At 36.8% G+C, this 23,746-nt stretch overlaps 1 protein-coding gene across 2 annotated transcripts in view; it reads right to left on the bottom strand.

Moving 5' to 3' along the window:
* Positions 1-2,863: 2,863 nt before the first annotated feature.
* The window catches only part of UBQLN1 (ubiquilin 1), a 56,612-nt gene continuing 35,729 nt past the window's right edge, over positions 2,864-23,746 (bottom strand). Inside the window, exons 4-11 of one of the 2 annotated variants that reach the window (XM_057719864.1) lie at positions 23,173-23,435; positions 22,468-22,626; positions 22,061-22,295; positions 10,901-11,043; positions 7,904-7,987; positions 6,581-6,696; positions 6,161-6,329; positions 2,864-4,860 (exon numbers count right to left, since the gene is read on the bottom strand). In XM_057719864.1, coding sequence (XP_057575847.1) covers positions 4,708-4,860; positions 6,161-6,329; positions 6,581-6,696; positions 7,904-7,987; positions 10,901-11,043; positions 22,061-22,295; positions 22,468-22,626; positions 23,173-23,435 — 1,322 coding nt within the window. In that variant the 3' untranslated portion in view covers positions 2,864-4,707. The remainder of the gene's footprint in view (positions 4,861-6,160; positions 6,330-6,580; positions 6,697-7,903; positions 7,988-10,900; positions 11,044-22,060; positions 22,296-22,467; positions 22,627-23,172; positions 23,436-23,746) is intronic. The other variant, XM_057719865.1, reaches the window with a different exon arrangement.

Raw genomic sequence — 23,746 nt, 5'->3', positions numbered from 1 at the left:
CAATCCACGATGAGTACTTGAAGCAACAGCATTTAATACTTCACTTACCATCTTTCTACTTGTGAAGAAGTTCCTCCACTTGCTTCCAGCCTACCTGCCTGCTCATGTCCTTTGCTGGTTTCCTCTCATCTCACTGAACTAGAAGTCAGAGTAAACCTGGACTCAAATCTTCCCAAAGTACGTTTTTCAACACTCTCTAAAATCATCTAGTCAGGATTTCTCAACCTTGGCACTATTAACATTTTTAGACCAGATATATCTTTGTTGTGGGAAGCTGCTCTGTGCATCAGAGAATGTTCAGTGGCATCTTTGACCTCTACTCACTAGACGCCAATAGCAGCCTCGATCATGTCAAAAAAGTGTCCTCAGACATTGCCAAAAGCCCCCCTGGGGGGGGGGGGGGGGGCCAAAGTTGCTTCTGGTTGAGAACCGCGGAGATTGAACCCGTGTCCCCTGCACTGGCAGGCGGATTCTTAACCACTGCGCCACCTAAGAAGCCCAGTTCCTTGGCTTTAAATACTTCTATATACACTGGCAGCCGTAGAACCTGTCTGCAGCCTGAAGCTCTCCTCCAACTGCCTTCTCATTATCTCCAGTTATGTATCTAATCAAGTACATCTCACTCAACACACCAAAACTAGACTTCTCATTTACACTCCTCCCCATATGTACCCTGCTCACCTTGCTTTACATCTCTCTTGTTCTTAACCTCATACGTTTATCCATCAGTAAAACCTACTACTTCTTACTACCTCCACTGCTACCAATCCAGCCCAAGCTGGTGTTATCTCTCACTGAGATATTACCTCCTAATAGTCTCCTGCTTCCATGCTGGTTCCTCCAGTCCAATGGTTCTCACCTCGGAACGTGTTAGAAATGCAAATTCTCCTCCAACCCTAGGACTAGTAAATCAGAAACTCTGGGGATGGAACACAAAAATTGGCATATTAATCCCTCACATCAAACACCTGCACCACTTACCTGTCCCCATCTCTCCAGCCACAGTCCCTACACCACTTTCTCCCCAGCTCACTTTGCCAGACACACCGAACTCCCTGTGTTCTACTAACACACTCAGAACATTCACACTACAGGGCATTTTCATTAGTTGCCCCTCTTCCCGAAAAGCTATTCACCTCCCATATATTCCTCAAGCCTCTAAAATGTCACCTTCTCAATGAGGACTTCTCTGACTACCCTATATAAAATAAAATACCTTCTTCCTAAACTAATCTCCTTACTCTGCTTAGTTTTTCACCAAAGCACTGTCACTACCTAACAGGCCAAATATGTGTTTTGTTTATGGTCTCTCTACATTCTACTATGTAAAACCCATATGAACAGACTGTTTTATTTACTGCTATACTTTGAAAAACCAGAAAAGAACCTGTTAATGGATGTTCAATATATGTTCACTTTCTGAGGCAATGAGGTTGCCTACAGTTGATTAGAGGCAAGATACAAAGCAGCTAAAGAGAAACACTTACTGTTACTTAAGTAACTGTCAAGAAAATTTCACAGCAGGAAAAACAAACAAAAATCCCCCAAACTGTAAGTGAATGAGTAAGAGAATGCAGCAGTTGACAGTTCAGAATATCAACTGGTTAGCAAAGTTTAGGAAGACTACAAAACTGATCCCAGAAGGCACAGTAGGCTTTATATAAGCCAAAGAAGACATAAAATTCCAGACAAGAGAATACCACGTGCATTTGCTATGTATAGTTTTCCCCAAGTGTGTTCACTGGATATAGGGTTTCCTTGAAGAACAGTTAAAAGGACAAAGCTGTATTAAACAGGAAACAATAAGGCAGGACTTACTGACTTAATATCTTTAATGTTAATCTCTAAGAGAGGAAGTACAGTATGCAGTATTTCCCCCTGCCTTAACAACATAACCATTTTTGTTCTGCACAAGGACAAAGACATGCACCCTAGTGTCACTTCTATCCCTAATGTTAGTGACATTTTTATGTCCTATTTTGTTGTAATTTGCCTATTAAATTAACATAGTAATCATGTCTCCCCAAACAAAAACTCCTCTCATTATTATATTTAAACCAAGTCTGAAACTCCAATTCTGAATACACAGAGGCCAGCTGTCATTTATCTGATTTGCTGCACTTTGTTTAGGATCACAAAAATTCCACTTGGGAAATAAAACCCTGAAATGTTCTTTTCACCACTGTATTCTTCATCCATTTTGTAATAACCCAATATGAGAACAATTTATAGTATTTCAAGAGTTTTTTTTTTTTTAATGCTTTTGAGAATTTCAAGTATTTTGAACCTCTTAAAAGATATCTGAGGGGAAGTGGGATAGGAGGGGTGGGAGGGAGTTGCGGGAGGGAGAGGATGTATGTATAGATACAGATGATTCACTTTGTTGTACAGCAGAAACTGGCACAACAGTGTAAAGCAATTATACTTCAATAAAGAGCTAAAAAAAAAAAAAGATATTCAGATCTAAGATGAACATATTAGAAACAATCAGCAACAAAAATCACACCAGGCCAACAACTAAAAGGTACTTAAGAGATCACCCAGTTGGGTGTGCTGCACAGGCCTCATCACCACTTTCAGTGAAGAAATCATGATGCCCTGACTCAAAAATCAAATAACTAGTCAAGTACCAAAAAGAGTAAGCAAAGCCCAGGACACCTGACTTCCCAGTTGGCTCTCTTTTTAACACACAATATAGTACATATGCACATATTTTAATTGAGGAAACAAGTTAATGAAAAATAATCTCAAGTGTAATAAAACCTGGGGTAAATCAACTCCAATAGTCTTTAAAAGACATGGTTAGAGAAAGTAAATTGAAGACATCTTTTTCTTTCTACAAAAAAGGCAAGACAAACAAGTGTAAAAGCTAGAGATTTATTGTTATTTTGTGATTAATAAATTGTCAAATTGGTTATGACACTATCCCACACTGTATACCACCATTTGCCAGTACAAAAGTTTTTAGATCATACTGAGGCATAAGGCAGAGAGAGCAGAGACACATAAATATCACCCTTAACAACCTCCTCTTAGTCATGCCTCCATCTTGACCTTTGTACGTATTTTCTTCCAGGGGAAAGTGTCAGAACAGTGCACAAAATGGTGGGCAACCTGCCTCTTTACCCTTTTTATAGCAAGCAAGTTACGGAAGTAATGGACTTCAACTTGTGTTTCCCTTGATTTTACTGGTCTGAATTCATTTTAGGTTACTTGAATATTTTAATTTCCTTTAACTGTACATGAGAGAATATAATGACCTAAGAGAATACTGAACCAGAGTCAGCCAAATATATTACTGACCCCAAAGTTACGTTTTAATTGGTCCTAAAGGAATGTACCACCCCAATAGTTTGAGAGTTAGGCAAACAAAATTTCTTTGGGGAGGGAAGAAAAAGCTGTAGAACAGCCAAATGTACTCAACATTGTTAAAACGGCTCTTTGTTTTCACCCCTGAATACTTCTTTACTACACTATATGCACAAAAATCCTAACAGAATCTTGGTTGCCAGTATTATTCAGGCTGGCCCAATCCAGGATAGATCCCCACCCCACCCCCAAAATTCCCCTTCTCTCAGGCTCTGAAAAGCACAATATTTAACTATTTCTTAATAGAACTACCAAAACACTTCAGAAACAAGTGGCTCACAAATCATTTTAAATTCATGTATTGCCTGCGCATGAGAAAAATGATAAACCCAGAAGATAGTTCTATTTTTATATGGTGATTAAAAATAAAGGAAACATCAAGACACTTTCAGTGAAAGCAACGTTTCAATTACAAATTGTAATGCCTGTTAAACTACCTATGGGAGAAGCTGAAAAGTCCTAGGCAAATGCACTTTTGGGTTACACTACAGTGTTCCTTCAGTATGCACAAAGATTAAGGTAATTTACAGTCAATCTGTGAATGTTGAGACAATGTTACATCATCTTGTCTGTACAATTAAATGTCCTTAAAGAGATAACCAGAATCAGCTTTTCTACTATATTTTCAACAAACCTGACTAACCGGTACTTTTGCTGAGATGTTTATCAAAGATGCTGTAAGATTCTACACAATTAGGAAATACTCAGCTTTAAAGTACTTCCTTATCTTTACTTTTTTAGTTACAGATGTTTTGCTCAAATGATCTACTGCAGTATGTTTCTAGAAATGCAGTCCCAAATGTGCATACATATATTGTATACAAATAAAGCAAAAACTGTCAGTAGTATAAATCTTACAGCATTTTTGTTTGCAAAAATACATGCCAAAGTCACAATAAGCAATATTGTACCACAAATCATAAAGCGCAAATGATTTGCTTCTTTTTAATGCTTTTATTCTACATAAATTACTACCATAGGCTAATGTTTAAAAAGCAAATAAACTGGACAGATGCAGGACAAAAATCTGTTCACCCAACTATAAATGGTGATATGTTTTTTAAAAATTACAATAAATGCAGAAGTGTCTGATGCATGCAGTAGCCTTAAATGAAAAAGCATTGATTCCCACTGTTCCAGGAAAAAACAAAAAAACAAACGAAAAAAACACAGAGAAACCCACACATCTTACTGTACTCCACCTTAAAAATGCATCATATTGGGTTTGTTTATAACAGCACAGAATTCCAAGAGTCAAAATGAAATAAAGCGGGTATTTAAAGATTTAAGAGCCGTTATCAAAAATAAATTACATTTTTTCAAGATACAGAAATGCTGCTATGATGGCTGAGAGCCCAGTAACCTTTCAATAGCCGCATTGATATCACCTCCTGTGGCTATTAGCGCTTGCAAGTTTGCTTCACGGTTCAAAAATCCCATTGCACTGAGCTGTTCCAGTTGCTGCTGAAATCTGACTTCTGGATTCTGTAGCTGTTAAAGAAAAAGAAAAAAACCAAAACTCTAAGGAAAATCAGTCCATGTCACATGTAAATAATCTTTCAAAAATTTTAATTGCTTTTTAAAATAACGTATGCTAGTCTACTGAGCTATAAAAGCATTGGCCTCTCTTGAAACATATTCAACATATTTAAAAGTCCGATTAGCACTTTAAACAATCTAATTTATACCTAAACAATCATGTCAAAGATCACATAACTCTGCTTTAAACAATAACAACAACAACAAAAAGCTTTAGAGACATCAACCCTCATTTCGGACATACTTAAGAAGCTCATGAACACACAGGAGAACTTTAAAAAGTATGTATGCAAATAGTTTAGAATTAGATTATTTTGTAGCTATTGACTAATTGGGTAATTATAAAAGCCAGTGTCCTCACGTATAAAATTCTAAAGTTCTAATGAGGCTTAGAATATGGATTTAATTTCTTTATCAGCCAGTTAAGTCTTCAGAAATACATAAATGAACGCTCAATTCTAGGCAGCCTGATAATGGTGAGGCCTGTAGATTGTTCAACTTAGATAACAATTCTGTCCAATACTTGAAATCATTTTTTCTTATTAATTCCAAGAATATTTACTGATCCAGAAGTTATGCTAGGAGTTCAGAATACAAATTCTTGTATAAGATAAAACTCTGACATGTTGTATTTAATAAGGCTTAAAATAAAAAACTACGCTATATTCTTGCAATGTAGAAGTTTAAGGACAATCTACTGCAATAAGTTTGAACCTGGCAATCATTGGTATAATGGCATATTCTTAGTAAATAAATGATTCCAGATGCAAGAACATCAGGAGCTCACATTTTTTAGCCATATTCATGAAGTATATACATATAACACAAGTTACCACAGGAGGCAGCAGTGGGTGGGGTAAGGTAGTTAACACTTTTTTTTAAGTCAAAATACAAACACTTAGAATACAGTTGTTTGAGTTATTTGGAATAATGAAGTTTCTATTCCTCCCTGACAAACTTTTATAAAATATAACCTATTTCAAAGAATTTTCAAACAGGGACTCCAGAAAAGAATATATTTTTAAAGGCAGCTTCCAAAAATCAAGGCAAAGCATTTCTTCCCTACAACTATAACTTTAGTGTCTAATACAGTAACCAAAGTTAACAATTTCTGTAATGCCTGTTTTTTAGAATCAATATAATTAAGAATGCACTTTTCATTACAGGCTAAATTGAAAAGATGGCCATTTTCTTTTCTTTTTTTGAAATTTCTAAATTTCTAACATTAAGAAGAGCAGAAAAGAATCATTACTTGAGGATTCACTCCAGCAAGAGCCTGCAGCATTTGCTGGATAAACTGCTGGTGTCCAGGTTCAGTGGTTCCTGCTGTGGGACTTGGGTTTTCACTAGATGCAGAGTTAGAGCCACCGGTTCCTGAAGAGCCTCCAGTGCTTCCTAATGCCCCCAAGCCAGGAGTAAACCTAGAGAAAGTGCAAACTGTTAGTAAACCTAAACTGCAAAATAAGAGGCCAAACCAGGCCAGCTGATGGTAAATCAGTTACACTTCAATATAGTATTAGCTAAGCTATCTTCTTAAAATAAGCATTTTTAACTTTGAAAACTCTGTCTTAGAAACAATCTCAACCAAAAAAAGGTAGAATGGCATTAAGTCTGAAATTCTTAGATAAAGTGAACACTGTGCACTTTCATAATCTTCCCCAAATAAACCTACCCTGGGATGAGGCCGGGGGCTTCAGTTGCTAAGGTCTGTAAACCCTGCTGAATCTGTAACAAGGCCTGCATTGCTCTAGGGTTTGACATTGCGGATAATGTATCAGGATTCTGCATCTAAGGAAGAAAGAAAACCAATGGTTACAAGGGAATTAAAATCTGTGAAGGTAAAATGTAAATGTTTTTTCTCTTTGCTATGCTTCTTGAGAAAATCTTAAACCCTTACTCCTAGACACTGGTAATCCACAATTTCCTTCCCAAAATAAACACAAGCACCTCCTCTTTGACAGCAATCTAGTGTGCAAATCGTTACTTGACCTCCTCCCCAGTCCATCATGAAAGCCATTTTTCATAATGAAAGACAATCAGGAGCTCCTCTGGAAGCCACAGCTGTTCCCCTTTTTCCAACAGATAAAAGTATTATTTCTAAGAGACAACCTCCGATTGCACAGTTTATATGACATGGTAATATGGTGAAAGCCACATATTCCCCCTGACCAACTGTTATCTGTTGCTGATAAAACAATTTTGCCAGTCAGATACACTCTAAGACAATAGTTCCAAAGGTGAAGTTAATACATGTTTCAGTTCAGCTTCACTACTTCCAAATATACACCACTTGACCAACCAAGAAAGACAGGCTTACATCATTACAATAGATCAAGGACACTAACTAACCTTGGATAATGGTTTACAGGCCTGAGGATCATTTGTATAATATTTAAAAGCCCTCCCTAGAACTACCAATTTCAAAACACCAAGACTGACTTTTCTTTTTATAATAAAATACCATGGAAATCTCAAATACTTTTTTAATAATAAAACCTTCCTTATATGACAATACTGACAATTTTAATCTTGCTAATTCCAAGTTTCAGCAATGAGATCTACCCCTTGGAAAACAGGCATTCTCTTAATTTGGAGGAATTAAAACATTACAAAGAAATCAAACATGTAAAATAGGATAGGGTAGCTCTTTCCTGGTACTAGAGATTAGTTAAACCATAACATGACACAATGAAACACTTCAAAGTTAGTAAAGTGAAAGGAAATGGTTTATGGTATTAACAAAACATTCAAAATCCTGAATCCTCAAAAGCAAAAACCAAATGGTCCTTTCCTCGGAATATACATTTAAAAAATATAAGCAAAAGGTCAGCAGTGAAATGGGGCTCAGTTAAGATCAAGCTGAATTCTCTGCAAACTGAGAGCAGACTCTATTCTACGTTTTGCTATCCACCAGAAAAAAGCAAGGAAAATGTTTATCATCAAACTTTTTCAAGCAAATCATTACCGAAGATAGCTAGCATCTTTTCTTACTCACTTGTTGGAGGAAAGTTGGGAGCTGTTGTCTCATTTGTTCTTGAAGCTGAGGATTTCCAGCAAATAGGGGATTATTCAGCATCATCTATGGGGCAAGTGTTCAAACAATTTAAACTGGAAATATCTGAAACAAGTAATGTACCTTGTTTAATAGTCTATCTTCCCCCCAAGTGCCTAATCTGGCACTTAACAGGGAGGAAGGTAGAATATGAATAAAAAAGGGGAGATACTGTCCACAAGAGGGATCTCCAGAAAAAGACAAAAACGAAAATGAGGCATCTTCTCTCTCAATGAGAATGGTGATTATGATAATGACATGCAATATCCTAAAAAATAAAAGCAATCATTTTCTTAGGCTTTTCCTTGAGTAAGGGTGAATATTTGCCCTTGAAAGAAAAATGAGAGTAACTGGCATTCATGAAGATATATTTTCTGCTACACTGACAGAATAAACATAAGCATCAATACGTGAAACTATACATGGCTTGCATAGACACCTCAACACACAAGTGGCAAGCACAGAGAAAATCCCGATCTGGAATGACTATATCTACCTGCCTACTGCAAAACAGCTAATATTAGGTCCAGAAAAATAACACTGCAGAACAGCAACCAACTTGCCAGAGAAATGGAGCTGCCAGGTGAAAATCAGCCTAGGACTAGCACTGACAGATCTCTGGGGATAAAGTATTAAAATGCTTTAATAAGACCTTAAAAGATGTAAATCCATTTGAGAACAACAAGATTAGCCTCTGGATTTCACCTCACTACCACCAGAGATGAGAAAAATGGCATGCCTCCTAACCTTCAATTGGGTGATAAGAGTTAAAAAGTCAGGATCAATATTAACACGATGTTGTAAACCTGAAAATAAGATTACAATACACAATCAGCATAACCAGGAACTAGTAAATTCTCATGGCTTCAAAAAAGACAAATTTTTATATCAGTTTTCCCAGATGGAGTGAAAAGTCAACTAACAATGATTTACTGATAGCCTATTTACCAGTCCACATTTGGGGGGGGAATCCCTGCCCTCAAGTAATTAACTATATTTGAGAATAATTAACGTTAACTACTAGAAGTAGAGAGAATTCCTCCCTCCCTCCTTTAGTTTTATCAATTGTTGCAAAGTAATTGCAAATTAGTTAATTTCAACAGAATAACTAAAGTAGGAAGAAGTCAGACAATGTTTTATGGATATATAGCATTTATTTCAAAGTGACCAATAAGTTCACAGTAAATAAAGTAAAACCTATTTGAGACCAACAAACCTGCTTCTTTAATGGCTCCAGTCAAATAATATTTTTTATTATGAACATATATCAATAAAGTTATATTTATCTTTCAGGATTCATGTTATTTGAAAAAGCACAGGTCATCTTAAACTGATTCATTCTTTCTCAGAAAATTTGATTAGGATATTTCTCCTAACTTACCTGACGGTATATAACAACAGTTTTTACAATCAGACTTTTTTGAATACCTAAAAATCGAAATAAGAATAGAGAAACTACAAACTTTAATCTGCTGGTAAACAGACTACATTGTAAACACTTCTAACAATTGTCTATAATAAAAGACAATTCATATCTAGCTTTGTCAACATTTTGCTTTAGAGTAAAAAAGCAGCATATAAAAGTGCTCAAGTCACTTTATAAATGAAAAATTGTTAGTTTAAATAGCCAGGAATGTGCTTGTTAAAACCAAAATTTTAAAACAAGATGCACATTTAAATGCTTACTATTAGCCAAATATACATTTAAAACCATACAAATACGATCACTCTGCATACATATTTTCTGCATTTATTTTAAACAAAAGTGCTATCATCACAGTAAGCTGAATCATTTAATACTAATAATTCAGTCTAATAATTTTCTTATGAATAAAACATTTCACAAAACGTACCTACAATAAACAAAATTAAAAGCATACAAATAGTTATCTAAAACATCTTTATTTCCAATTTTATAAATTTTAAGAGGACAGACGTTGTTGCTGAGGAATGTAACTCAAAGACATCTTCTATATACTTGAATGAACATGGTCCCAGATTTTATAAATATAAAAACTATTTCATTTGACATAATGAAGAAAGTGATTAACTTTAAAAGCTTCTAAAATTCTGGAAATGGAAAGAGACTATAACAGAAACTATTTCAAATTCCCAACATTCCACAGAAGAGAAGCCATTTTTAATAAATAGCAAATATAAATCACAGATGATCAAGGTTTAGTTCACATTCTCCAAGGTTTTTCAAGCCCAATGGTTCTTAATCTACAGGTACATCAGAATCACCTACGGAACTTGGGGGGGGGGGGGGATCCAATACAGTTATATAAAAATGTCTCAGGGCAGGGCTAAGAGGTTTTTTTTTTTTTAATTTTAAAGTTCCCAAAGTCATCCTAAATGTTCAGCTAGGGTTGATATCCACTCATTTTTTTAGTTATGGTCTCTTTAGAAACAAGTTAGAAAATGAATTATTTAATCAAGGACCAATATACTAAGTTTGGGCAGAGATCTGTAACAGAAAGAATGAGAATACCATTCCCAAAAATCTTTCTCTGCCTATACCAAACAATTTCAGGCTATTTTATAACTGCCATTTTGAACGTGACTATTATTCAGAATCTGTATGATCTAATAAACAAAAGTATTTCAAATGTATTAACACTTCTTAATCACTTTCAAGATTTACATTACACTAAAGAATACATTTCAAAACTTTTGTATTTATCTCCTGTATCAACATATGTAGATACAAAGTAAACCTGCACGTCTTTCTAACCAGTGAACAGCGGAAATGAAGCTGTTTTAATTATATTATGAAGTATTGATTTACAGTAAAGAAACAAACTGCCCAAAAATTGGATAGTTTGCCTACTTTCCTAGTATGTTAAGGCAGTACACACAAATGTACCAAAATTACAACTATTTGATTAGGCCATCTCAATACACAGTGCTCAGTCCTTTTTAATACAATTATAAACTCACCTGTGCGGCAAGGTCAGGGTTCTGGCTTAGTGACTGCATCATGCTTCTCATGTAGGGTGCAGACAACATGTTTTGCATAAGTTGTGGGTTTTCAGTTATTTGTTGCAACAAGCTTTGCATTCCTGGTGTGTTGAACATACTAGCTGAAAGTTTGTTTAAAAAAAAAAAGTACAATTTATCAAAGAAAAGATACATAAAAGAAGGTTTTAAAACATAACATCTACTGTGCATAATTTTAGCAACTGCACACATATTACTTACCAATTGAACTAAGAAAGAATTTTAAAACTAAGATCTCCAAAACTACACGCCCAACATAAACCAAATAAAGGAGGGTTTATGGACTTTAAACATTCTGGTTGCATTTACAGGAACATCACATCTTATGGAATGACTAAGTTCTAAAAATTTAAGGCAAAAATTTGATATCGTCAGGTGTGAAGATGGCGGCGAAGTAGAGAGACGTGGAGTGCATCCCTCCCCACAGATGCATTGGGAATGCACGGAAGGACGCAGTAATTCTCACAGAGAACCAGCTGAACACCAGCAGACGGCCTCGGACACCGGATGGGACTGCGGGGAGCCCGACATAGCCGGTAGGGAGGCATCTACGAGGGCTCAAAGAGGGTGAAGCGGCGGAGCTGTGGCAGACGGGAGGGAGTGAGAAACATTCGGAGGGTCCGCAGCGCAGCTCAGCGTTCCCGGCCCAAGACATCGATCCGCGGCTGAACGGAGGGTCCAGGAGCGGGAGTGTGGAAGCAGGAGAGCTGGTTCAGTGTGGGAAACATTGTTGCCGGTAGGGTGACAGACCGAGAGGACAGGAGGGAGGAGGCCCGCGGAGAGGAGTGCCCGTTCCTGAGAGCTGCCCCGCCATGATGGCGGCTGGAGGCTGCAGGCTCACTGGCGGCTGGGAGGAGCCACGCGCATAGCCTCTCTCTCTCTCTTTCCGCGCCTCTGCAACAGGCAGTGGAGAGACGCCCTCCGGGCCACCTAAGGCGCTCAGGGATAACAAGTACCCTCAGGCACTCGGGTGGGGCTAGATTAAAACCCCTTGCAACGTCAGCAGCAGGAAGGCTGCCGAGAGGAGAAAAAAAAAAAGAAAAGAAAAAAACCCCCAAGAGAGGCCCAACTCTAAGACTTTCTGTTTACGCCTGAGCCACCGGCGCCCTCTGCAACAGGCACCTCCAAGCCTGACTGAGACATCAGTGCGCCACTGCTCACTCCCTCCCAGGAGAAGGAGCCACTGTTGTACCCTCTCCCTCCCCACACACCGACGCTTACAGACGAACAATAAAGGAACCTCTGCTGGTCACAGAATAACGCAAAAAAACCCAAGGACAAGCAACCCCAAAAGTTTGGACAACTATGAGGAAACAAAGAAACACCATGCAGGCAAAGGAGCAAGAAAAAAACCCACAAGACCAAATAAATGAGGAGGAAATAGGAAAAATGCCTGAAAAGGAATTTAGAGTAATGATAGTAAAAATGATACAAAATCTCGATAACAAAATAGAGAAAGTACAAGAAACAGTTCATAAGAACTCAGAAAAACAAACAGCAATGGATAACAAAATAACTGAAATTAAAAATACTCTAGATGCTATAACCAGCAGAATGACTGAGGCAGAAGAACGAATAAGTGAGTTGGAAGATAGAATGGGGGAAATAACTGCCACAGAGCAGGAAAAAGAAAAAATAATAAAAAGATTAGAAGACAGTCTCAGAGACCTCACTGACAACATTAAGCGTACCAACATTCGAATTATAGGCATCCCAGAAGAAGAAGAAAACAAGAAAGGGTCTGAGAAAATATTTGAAGAGGTTATAGTGGAAAACTTCCCCAACATGGGAAAGGAAATAATTAACCAAGTCCAAGAAGCACAGAGAGTCCCATACAGAATAAACCCAAGGAGAAATACACCAAGACACATATTAATCAAACTAACGACAACTAAACACAAAGAAAAAATATTAAAAGCAGCAAGAGAAAAGCAACAAACAACATATAAGGGAAAACCCATCAGGATAACAGCTGACCTTTCCACAGAAACTCTGCAGGCCAGAAGGGAATGGCAGGATATCCTGAAAGTCCTGAAAGAGAGAAACCTACAGCCAAGAATACTCTACCCAGCAAGAATCTCATTCAGATTTGAGGGAGAAATCAAAAGCTTTCCAGACAAGCAAAAGTTAAGAGAATTCAGCACCACCAAACCAGCCTTACAACAAGTGCTAAAGGAACTTCTCTAAGTAGGAAACACAAGAAAAGGAAAACAAATACAAACTCAAAACAATTAAGAAAATGGTAATTGGAACACACATGTCAATAATCACCTTAAATGTAAATGGATTAAATGCTCCAACCAAAAGACACAGACTGGCTGAATGGATACAAAAACAAGACCCTTCTATATGCTGCCTACAAGAAACCCACTTCAGACCAAGGGATACATATAGACTGATAGTAAAGGGATGGAAAAAGATATTCCATGCAAATGGAAGTCAAAAGAAAGCTGGAGTAGCAATACTCATATCAGACAAATTAGACTTGAAAGTAAAGACTATTAAAAGAGACAAGGAAGGACACTACATAATGATCAAGGGATCCATCCAAGAAGAACATATCACAATGGTAAATATCTATGCCCCCAATATAGGAGCACCTCAATACATAAGGCAAATGCTAACAGCTATAAAAGGGGACATCGACAGGAACACAATAATAGTGGGAGACTTGAACACCCCACTTACATCAATGGACAGATCATCCAAACAGAAAATAAATAAAGACACACAAGCTTTAAATGACACATTAGACCATCTCGACTTAATTGATATTTATAGGACATTCCATCCAAAAACCACAGAATACACGTTCTTCTCAAGTGCACACGGAACATTTTCCAGGATAGATCACATCTGGGGTCACAAATCAAACCTCAGCAAATTCAAGAAAATTGAAATCATATCAAGCATCTTCTCAGACCACAACGCCATGAGACTAGATATCAATTACAGGAAAAAAACTGCAAAAAAGACAAACACATGGAGGCTAAACAATTCACTCTTAAACAACCAAGGAATCACTACAGAAATCAAAGAGGAAATCAAAAAATATCTAGAAACAAATGACAACGAAAACACAACAACCCAAAACCTATGGGATGCAGCAAAAGCAGTTCTAAGGGGGAAGTTTATAGCAATACAGTCCTACCTTAAGAAACAAGAAAATGATCGAATAAACAACCTAACCTTACACCTAAAACAACTAGAGAAAGAAGAACAAAGAAACCCCAAAGGGAGCAGAAGGAAAGAAATCATAAAGATCAGAGCAGAAATAAATGAAAAAGAAAGGAAAGAAACCATAAGAAAAATAAATAAAACTAAAAGCTGGTTCTTTGAGAAGATTAACAAAATGGATAAACCATTAGCCAGACTCATCAAGAAAAAAAGGGAGAAGATGCAAATCAACAGAATTAGAAATGAAAAAGGAGAAGTAACAACGGACACCTCAGAAATACAAAAGATCATGAGAGACTACTACAAGCAACTATATGCCAATCAATTGGATCACCTGGAAGAAATGGATACATTCTTAGAAAAATACAATCTTCCAAGACTGAACCAGGAAGAAATAGAAACCATGAACAGACCAATCACAAGTACGGAAATTGAGGCAGTGATTAAAAATCTCCCAACACACAAAAGCCCAGGACCAGATGGATTCACAGGCGAATTCTATCAAACATTTCGAGAAGAGTTAACACCTATCCTTCTCAAACTCTTCCAAAATATTGCAGAAGGCGGAGCACTCCCAAACTCATTCTACGAGGCTACCATCACCCTGATCCCAAAACCAGGCAAAGATGTCACAAAAAAAGAAAATTACAGACCAATATCACTGATGAATATAGATGCAAAAATCCTCAACAAAATACTAGCTAACAGACTGCAACAGCGCATTAAAAAAATCATACACCATGATCAAGTGGGGTTTATCCCTGGGATGCAAGGATTCTTCAATATACGCAAATCAATCAATGTGATACATCATATCAACAACTTGAAGGATAAAAACCATATGATCATTTCAATAGATGCAGAAAAAGCTTTTGACAAAGTTCAACATCCATTTATGATAAAAGCTCTCCAGAAAATGGGCATAGAAGGAAATTACCTCAACATAATAAAAGCCATATATGAAAAACCAAAAGCCAACATTGTTCTCAATGGAGAAAAACTGGAAGAATTCCCCCTAAAAACAGGAACAAGACAAGGGAGTCCACTCTCACCACTATTATTCAACATAGTTTTGGAAGTTTTAGCCACAGCAATCAGAGAAGAAAAAGAAATAAAAGGAATCCAAATTGGAAAAGAAGAAGTCAAATTGTCACTCTTTGCAGATGACATGATATTATATATAGAAAACCCTAAAGACTCTACCAGAAAACTGCTAGCACTCATTGATGAGTTTAGTAAAGTAGCAGGATACAAAATTAATGCACAGAAATCTCTTGCATTCCTATACACTAACAACGGAAGAGCAGAAAGAGAAATGAAGGAAACTCTCCCATTCACCATTGCAACCAAAAGAATAAAATACCTAGGAATAAACCTGCCTAAGGAGGCAAAAGATCTGTATGCAGAAAACTTTAAGACATTGATGAAAGAAATCAAAGACGACACAAACAGATGGAGGGACATACCATGTTCCTGGATTGGAAGAATCAACATCGTGAAAATGTCTGTACTACCCAAAGCAATGTACAGATTCAATGCAATCCCCATCAAATTACCAATGGCATTTTTCACAGAACTAGAGCAAGAAATCTTACGATTTGTATGGAAACGCAAAAGACCCCGAACAGCCAAAGCAATCTTGAGAAGGAAAAATGGAGTTGGTGGAATCAGGCTTCCTGACTTCAAACTATACTACAAGGCCATAGTGATCAAGACAGTATGGTACTGGCACAAAAATAGAAAGGAAGATCAATGGAATAGAATAGAGAACTCAGAAGTAAGCCCAAACACATATGGGCACCTTATCTTTGACAAAGGAGGCAAGAATATACAATGGAAAAAAGACAGCCTCTTCCATAAGTGGTGCTGGGAGAACTGGGCAGCAACATGCAAAAGAATGAAATTAGAACACTTCCTAACACCATACACAAAAGTAAACTCCAAATGGATTAAAGACCTACATGTAAGGCCAGACACTATCAAACTCCTAGAGGAAAACATAGGCAGAACACTATATGACATCCATCAAAGCGCCATCCTTTTTGACCCACCTCCTAGAATCATGGAAATAAAATCAAGAATAAATGAATGGGACCTCATGAAACTTAAAAGCTTTTGCACAGCAAAAGAAACCATAAACAAGACTAAAAGGCAACCCTCAGAGTGGGAAAAAATAATTGCCTATGAAACAACGGACAAAGGATTAACCTCCAAAATATACAAGCAGCTCATGAAGCTTCATACCAAAAAAGCAAATAACCCAATCCACAAATGGGCAGAAGACCTAAATAGACATTTCTCCAAAGAAGACATACAGATGGCCAACAAACACATGAAAACATGCTCCACATCACTAATCATCAGAGAAATGCAAGTCAAAGCCACAATGAGGTATCACCTCACACCAGTCAGAATGGCCATCATCACAAAGTCTGGAAACAACAAATGTTGGAGAGGGTGTGGAGAAAAAGGAACTCTCCTGCACTGTTGGTGGGACTGTAAATTGGTACAGCCACTAGGGAAAACAATTTGGAGGTTCCTTAAAAAACTACAAATAGAACTACCATATGATCCAGTAATCCCACTACTGGGCATATACCCAAAGAAAACCAGAATCCCAAAAGAAACTTGTACCATAATGTTTATTGCAGCACTATTTACAATAGCCAGGACATGGAAGCAACCTAAATGCCCATCAACAAATGAATGGATACAGAAGATGTGGCATATATATACAATGGAATATTACTCAGCTATAAAAAGGGATGAGATGGAGCTATATGTAATGAGGTGGATAGAACTACAGTCTGTCATACAGAGTGAAGTAAGTCAGAAAGAGAAGGACAAATATTGTATGCTAACTCACATATACGGAATCTAAAAATGGTACTGTTGGACTCAGTGACCAGAACAAGGATGCAGATACAGAGAATGGACTGGAGAACTCGAGGTATGGGAGGGGGCGGGGGGTGAAGGGGAAACTGAGACGAAGCGAGAGAGTAACACAGACATATATATAGTACCAACTGTAAAATAGTCAGTGGGAAGTTGTTGTATAACAAAGGGAGTCCAACTCGAGGATGGAAGATGCCTTTGAGGACTGGGGCGGGGAGGGTGGGGGGGGGCTTGGGGGGGCGTCAAGGAAGGGAGGGAAGATGGGGATATGTGTATAAAAATGGATGATTGAACCTGGTGTACCCCCCCCCAAAAAATAAATAAATAAATAAATAAATAAATAAATAAATAAATAAATAAATAAATAAATAAAATTTGATATCGTAAAAACTACTACTGAAAAATCTCATTAAGTGAAGAAGTCTGAGCCAACTTTTCCTCCAAGATCATTTAATTAGAATCATATTCAGTATTCAATATGTTCCCACTTAAGAAGCCTTCCTGCCCAGGTCTCCATCCCATTTTCACGGAATCCTGGCACTCAATGAATTCAACCACAAATTAAGGGAGCTTCTTCATATTTCAATTTCCCCATCTGTAAAATGGGGTAAACAGTATCTCCTTGATAGGGTGGTTGTGACAATTAATGTGTAGATGCTTGTTACTCTTATTCTTTTATTTTGTTTTTGTAGAGAGCTACAGCTCTATTTATGTGAATTCAACATTCTTTGAAAACTAATTTGTTCAACATCCAGATTTTCACTTGTTGACTAGATATACTCAAACTCAAATATCAAACTCGTGAACTTACAACTGATTAGCTTTTTCAGTTCCCTTCTGTTCTTATTCCATCCAGTGTACTTTAATGGGCTCAAAACAGTTGGCTCTTTCCCCTTACCCTTCTGGTTTACTATAATTCTGCTGTTTTCCTGTAGTAATTTTTGTTTTTCCTATTCTCTCATGTTATTTCAATTTAGGTTTATTGCCCCCCACATCCTAGAGACCAAGAATATTCTAAGTCAGCTGATGAACACAGCCTGCAGGGCAAATATGGCCAATGACCTGTTTTAGTACAGCCCACAAGCTAAAAATGGTTTTTACATTCTTAAACGGTTAAAGGGAAAAAAAAAAGTTGTGAAATGTGAAAACTGTATGAAATTCAAACTTCAAGGTCCATAAATAACATCTTATTGGAACATAGCCATGCTCCCTCATTTATTAGCTATAGCTGCTTTTGCACTACAAAAGCAGAGAAGCAGTTTCTACAGCAGCTCCATGTGGCACTATCATACTGCTATAAACTGCTATTCAGTGTACCACCAATCACAGCGACTCGGTTATACCTCATGCCACACGAATCACTGCAGCACGCTGTTATTTCTTTTTTCATTACCAGTGCATACCAATTATGTGAGAACAAAAAGAAAAAAGGGAGAACTGGACTATGAATACTCTGCTTTTAAGGCACAGTAGAATATGGATTATTTTATCAAATGAGATGGCAAAACATATTAACTATGCAATGACATTAGAAGAATACAATACACCTTAACACTGCTACACAGAACACTTATCACAGCATTCCCATCTCACAGTAAGGTAAATCAGAAAAATACAAAATTTAAAATACAACTATCTCATCATAGCCAAAGTTCTTCACAAAAATAAAAAATGAAAATAAGGCTGCAACCAAAGTTAGGTTCCCAAATGGTTTATTTGTTAGCTGAGCAAGGAAAGCAGTATACTAGTGACGATTAATTAGCATGGTTATTTAAATCTTGACTGCAGCAGCCAAATAAATATATCCAGAGAAAATAAACTTGTGGTGGAGTATTCAAAGGATTACTTGGACAAAGATATAATGCTTATAAAAATATAAGGTATTTAAAGACTATAGTTAATCACTGTCTTATTTATCAGCAGGTACTCTGGAAAATATTTTGAACCTTCATGCTATTCAACTGGTAGGAGTATCAATGATTAACTTCATTTCACTCTTGTGAACTTAGCCATAGTCAATTTCATGAACTTTTGTCAGAAATAGCCAGAGTTGCCCAACCACAGAGCAGTTTAATGGCTTAACAGAGGTAAAGTTTTCTGGTTTTGTTTGTGTTTGAAGAGGTAATGTTTTATTGCAATTTTGTTTCAGCTCAGAGCTAAGACTAAAATTCTTCTGAACCGCTGGACCACCATTATCAAACACTACATGACTTTGGAAATTATCTTTTGCTAGAGACTTGGTAATGTTTCTCAATGAATTCCCCAAACTACAAGGCAAAACAGCATTTACATGCCAAACTCATACTGTGGTAAATCATTTTGACAACTGAAATTGTCTGAATCACAAGCAATGTCAAGCTGCTTTATACATTCTGGTGCTGTGAAGTTAAAACAAGCAACAAGATCTCCATTCCCACAAATTTGCAGTAAATATAGCAATCTAGACAAATGGTACTGGTGAACCTAGTGGCAGGGCAGGAATAGAGATGTAGACATAGAGAACGGACTTGAGGACACCGTGGGGAGGGAAAGCTGGGACATAGTGAGAGAGTAGCACTGACATATACACACTACTAAATGTAAAACAGATGGCTAGCGGGAAGCTACTACAGAGTACAGGGAGATTAGCTTGATGCTTTGTGAAGACATAAAGGGGTGGGATAGGGAGGTTGGGAGGGAGGCTCAGGAGGGACGGGATATGGGGATATATGTATACATACAGCTGATTTACTTTGTTGTACAGCAGAAACACAATACTGTAAAGCAATTATACTCCAGTAAAGAGTTAAAAAAAAAAGAAAAAAGAAAAAGAAATTTCCACACTTGAAAATTCATTTAACTGTATAATTGAGGCACTACCACCTAACCTTCAATACGAAGTGAATAATCTGCAATGATATGCTAAAAGCCAAGAATCCTATAAATGCTTTCCAACTGATGATTATGCTATTATAATCATATATTTTTGGAATGAATACCCGTTAAACGAAATAAGTAAAATCTCATTACCTATCAGTATTAATAGATGAACATTTGCAAATGACTTGCAATCAACAAAAGGAAACATGTGAACATCAATTAAGCAAAATGTTATCCCTAAAAAGAACTCCATTCCTATCATTAGTGGAAATGTTTAAGAAAATATTATACCCAATTATTATATTTGTAATTCCATCAATAAAAGAACTTGTGGAAATTTGTTGTCTCTCATAATGTAATTTTTTTTTTTGCCCACGCCACATGGTTTGAGGGTCCTAGTTCCCTGACCAGGAATCATACCCGCACCCTAGGCAGTAAAAGCACAGAGCCCTAACCACTGGACAACCAGGGCATTCCCTTCATAATGTGACATTCTTGATGTGCCACTTGGCCTGCAAAGCCTAAAGTATTATTATCCCTTTGCAGGAAAAATTTGCTGACCACTGCTCACAAGACTTCCTCACCTTCCAGAGTAAGTGCTTATAGGGCAAAAGAAGAGTCAAGAATTTCACCTTTCAGGTATATGGGTGCACTTACGAATATATGTGTACCTAACTTCAAAGAGTTGAATAAAAATTATAATAGTATAAAAACATGCTAATAATGTTAGGCCATCAGGGTACACTCACATTTTTGCTGTTTCTTATTTTCCTTAGATGGAAATACTAACATGAAATCTTAAATAGTGTATCGAGCCATTAAATAAAAAATCTGAATAAGAAGCTGCAAAACCATTTTTTGTTTGTAAGACAAAGTTGTTACTATAGACACCACGCTACAGTGAAAAAACAACTTGCCTGTCAGTTGGGAAATGTGATTAAACCTTTGTTGTCTCTGCTCTTAGACCTCTAAAACGTGAATAAAGCAACTCTCTCAAAAGTCTGTCAGCAAGAATCAAATAAGCATTAAGTAAAATCAGAACAAGATAATTTTTCCCTTGTTTTAAACATGGTATCATTTGCATATTCAGACTTACTGCAGTGATCATTTTACAATCTATACAAATACTGTATCATTACATTTTACACCTAACACCTGAAGCTAATATGTTACATGTCACTCATACCTCAATTTTTGAAAATGGTATTAAGTTTTTATAAAATCATTTTGTATTTTATCCAAAAACCTCATGATACCCACTGTATTCTATAAAAGAATATATACTACTGTGACCACTCTGGTTATTTCCTCTCGGTAATAAATGTTGAAAAATTCCTCATCCAGCATCTCATTTTTCCACTTCTTCTGCCAAAACACAGCTATCTTTTAAAATATACCTAATCACTCTCACCTTTAAATGCTAAGTATCAGGACTAAAATCATCATTCTGGCTACTGATTTTGGACCTAATTCTAAGCATGTAAATATCTGAATAGTTAAAAAGGATATCCACGTATTGAAGTCTAGTCTACAGAAGAATGACCAAAAGTACATTTCTAACCTGCTCACACATCAGAATCTCTAGTAACTTTACACAAACACAGATCTGAAACCCCACTGTGACAGATTCTGATCCACAAAGTCTGAGGTTAAGATTTAGCAATCTGATTTTTAAACAAATCTGGCAGGTGCTCTGATGCAGTTAGTTTAGTCCTGGTGTCATGACTGGATACCCACTGATTTTAAAAGAATACAAAATTGGACTAAATTCAAGGAAAACGTGTCTCAGTGATAAAGTACACAGGTAAATGTGTTCCCCCTACACTTCAGTTTTCCTACGCTGTTGAAAGGAGAAGACAACCCACTTCTCCCAAACCGTCTTATGAGAAGACAAAATCACAAAATTGCCTCTGGAAATCTTCAGTAACCTTTTGCACTATAATGCACACATATGATTAATACTATTCATTACATATTTAAAGCATCCAAAACCAAAAATAAAAAACAAAACAAAATAAAAAAAAAAGCATCCTGCAACATGAAAAGATGGTTCATAAAAGCTGCTCCTCATACACACACAAAAGCACAAAGGATAACAGTATAAGAAATGTTTTCATTATTCAAATAAGTGAGAACAAAGGGGAAAAGCATCAGTTGTTATCAGCATACCTCCTACTCCAGGTCCCAAATTTGGTGCAGTAGAACTCTGCCCAGCAGTGCCACTGGCGGCAGTACCACTAGTGCCCCCCACAGCACTGGTGGTGCCACTGGAAGCTGATGAACTCTGAGAAGCCTGTGGAGCCCATGGATTGGGTAATGGATCTCTATTTTCTGTACGGGATGGTTGACTACCTTCACCTGAGGATGTATTGCTCACTAAGGAAGCAAATGGATTGCCACCAAACTGTAATAAAAGACACAAAAATCATAAAGAATAAGCTTTTGTCTTAAATAACCGATATGGAATTGTTTGTTAGTGAAAATTGCATTTCTGCATATAAAAGCAACCCTCCCTCACTCACATATTTGTGTTAAAACAGGAGACTTGGCCTGAGCCTCAGAGCCAGTGTTACTACCTGTTCTTGTGCAGCACTCAGCATTGGTTCCTGAATATCTGTGTACATGCGCCGTAAAGCATTGTATCCCCCTGGGATGCTTTCTAGGTTGCTCAAGGCTCGGTCCTGGTTTCTCATCATTTCCTGCATCATTGCTGGATTCCTGGCAAGTTCCAATGTCTAAAAAAAAAAGATTCCCGGAGAAAAAGGGGGCGCTGAAATACACATGAACTAGTTTAGCTATTAACTGCCATAGCTAATTTTATGTTTTCTATGAGTTATCAATCTTCTATATTTAAATGAGAAAATTATTTTGAATAATTCTCGTTGGAAATCACCTCAAAAAGCAAGCTAACATTCAAATAACATTGAGAGAGAAGCACTTTTTTATGCATGAATGTCCATCTCTGGGACTCTTTTTGTTTCTTAAATCTGCAAAATAACTATTTATAAAAATCTTTAAAATACAGCATAAAATTCAAACGAATTGGGAGACTGGGATACCAAACTGTACACTCTAAATATATGCAGTTTATTGTAAAAAAAAAGTTCAAAAAAAAAAAAAGTTCAAATAGTTCAAATTAGTGCTTTGTTGAGTTTTCCTGAACAAGGATTAGGATTTTTTTTTTTTTTAGCTTATATATATGGCAAGCTCTTTAAACAGAGAAAATTAAATTGGAAGAAATAAGTATATAATTTCTTAACTAAATGAAACTTTTCACATACTTGTCTCATAATATCTGGATTATTCAGCATATGACTAATTTCCGGATTTCTCTGTATCAACTGCTGCATTTGTGGATTGGCCATAATTAACTGCCTCATCAGGTCAGGATTTGAAAGCATGCTCTGGACAAAGGGATTCTCCATGATCTGGACCATCATTTCAGGATTGGACATAAGTTGCCGCTGCATCTGGCTCTGTAGCTCAGAGAAGTTGGTAGTATTCAAACCCAAGCTACTCAGACCTGCAAGTCCTCCAAGGCCACCTAAGGAGATAAAGGAAAAAAAACACATACATGAAAGTCAGAAATTTCACCATTAATACTACTGTGCTAAAATATGAAGATGCAAAAATATTAGCTGAATCAACAGCCTATTAATAAAAAACCATTCAGTTTAAAGCAAAAACAGAATTCCTATTGCTTTCATAGGTACATGTTTAACTTCTATAATTGAGACTAGTAAAAAAAATGTATTCACTTTGATATTTAAGTAATAAAACCAAATAAATATATATTTCCTTTGTATAGTATAATACAAGAACATATCTGGTCTTTGTCCCTGGTTCTAGGCACTG

The sequence above is a fragment of the Hippopotamus amphibius genome, chromosome 2 (genome assembly GCF_030028045.1).
Source record: "Hippopotamus amphibius kiboko isolate mHipAmp2 chromosome 2, mHipAmp2.hap2, whole genome shotgun sequence".
Lineage (NCBI taxonomy): Eukaryota > Metazoa > Chordata > Mammalia > Artiodactyla > Hippopotamidae > Hippopotamus > Hippopotamus amphibius.
Note: the sequence above shows the minus strand (reverse complement) of the source record. Positions and strands in the feature narration are given on the sequence as shown.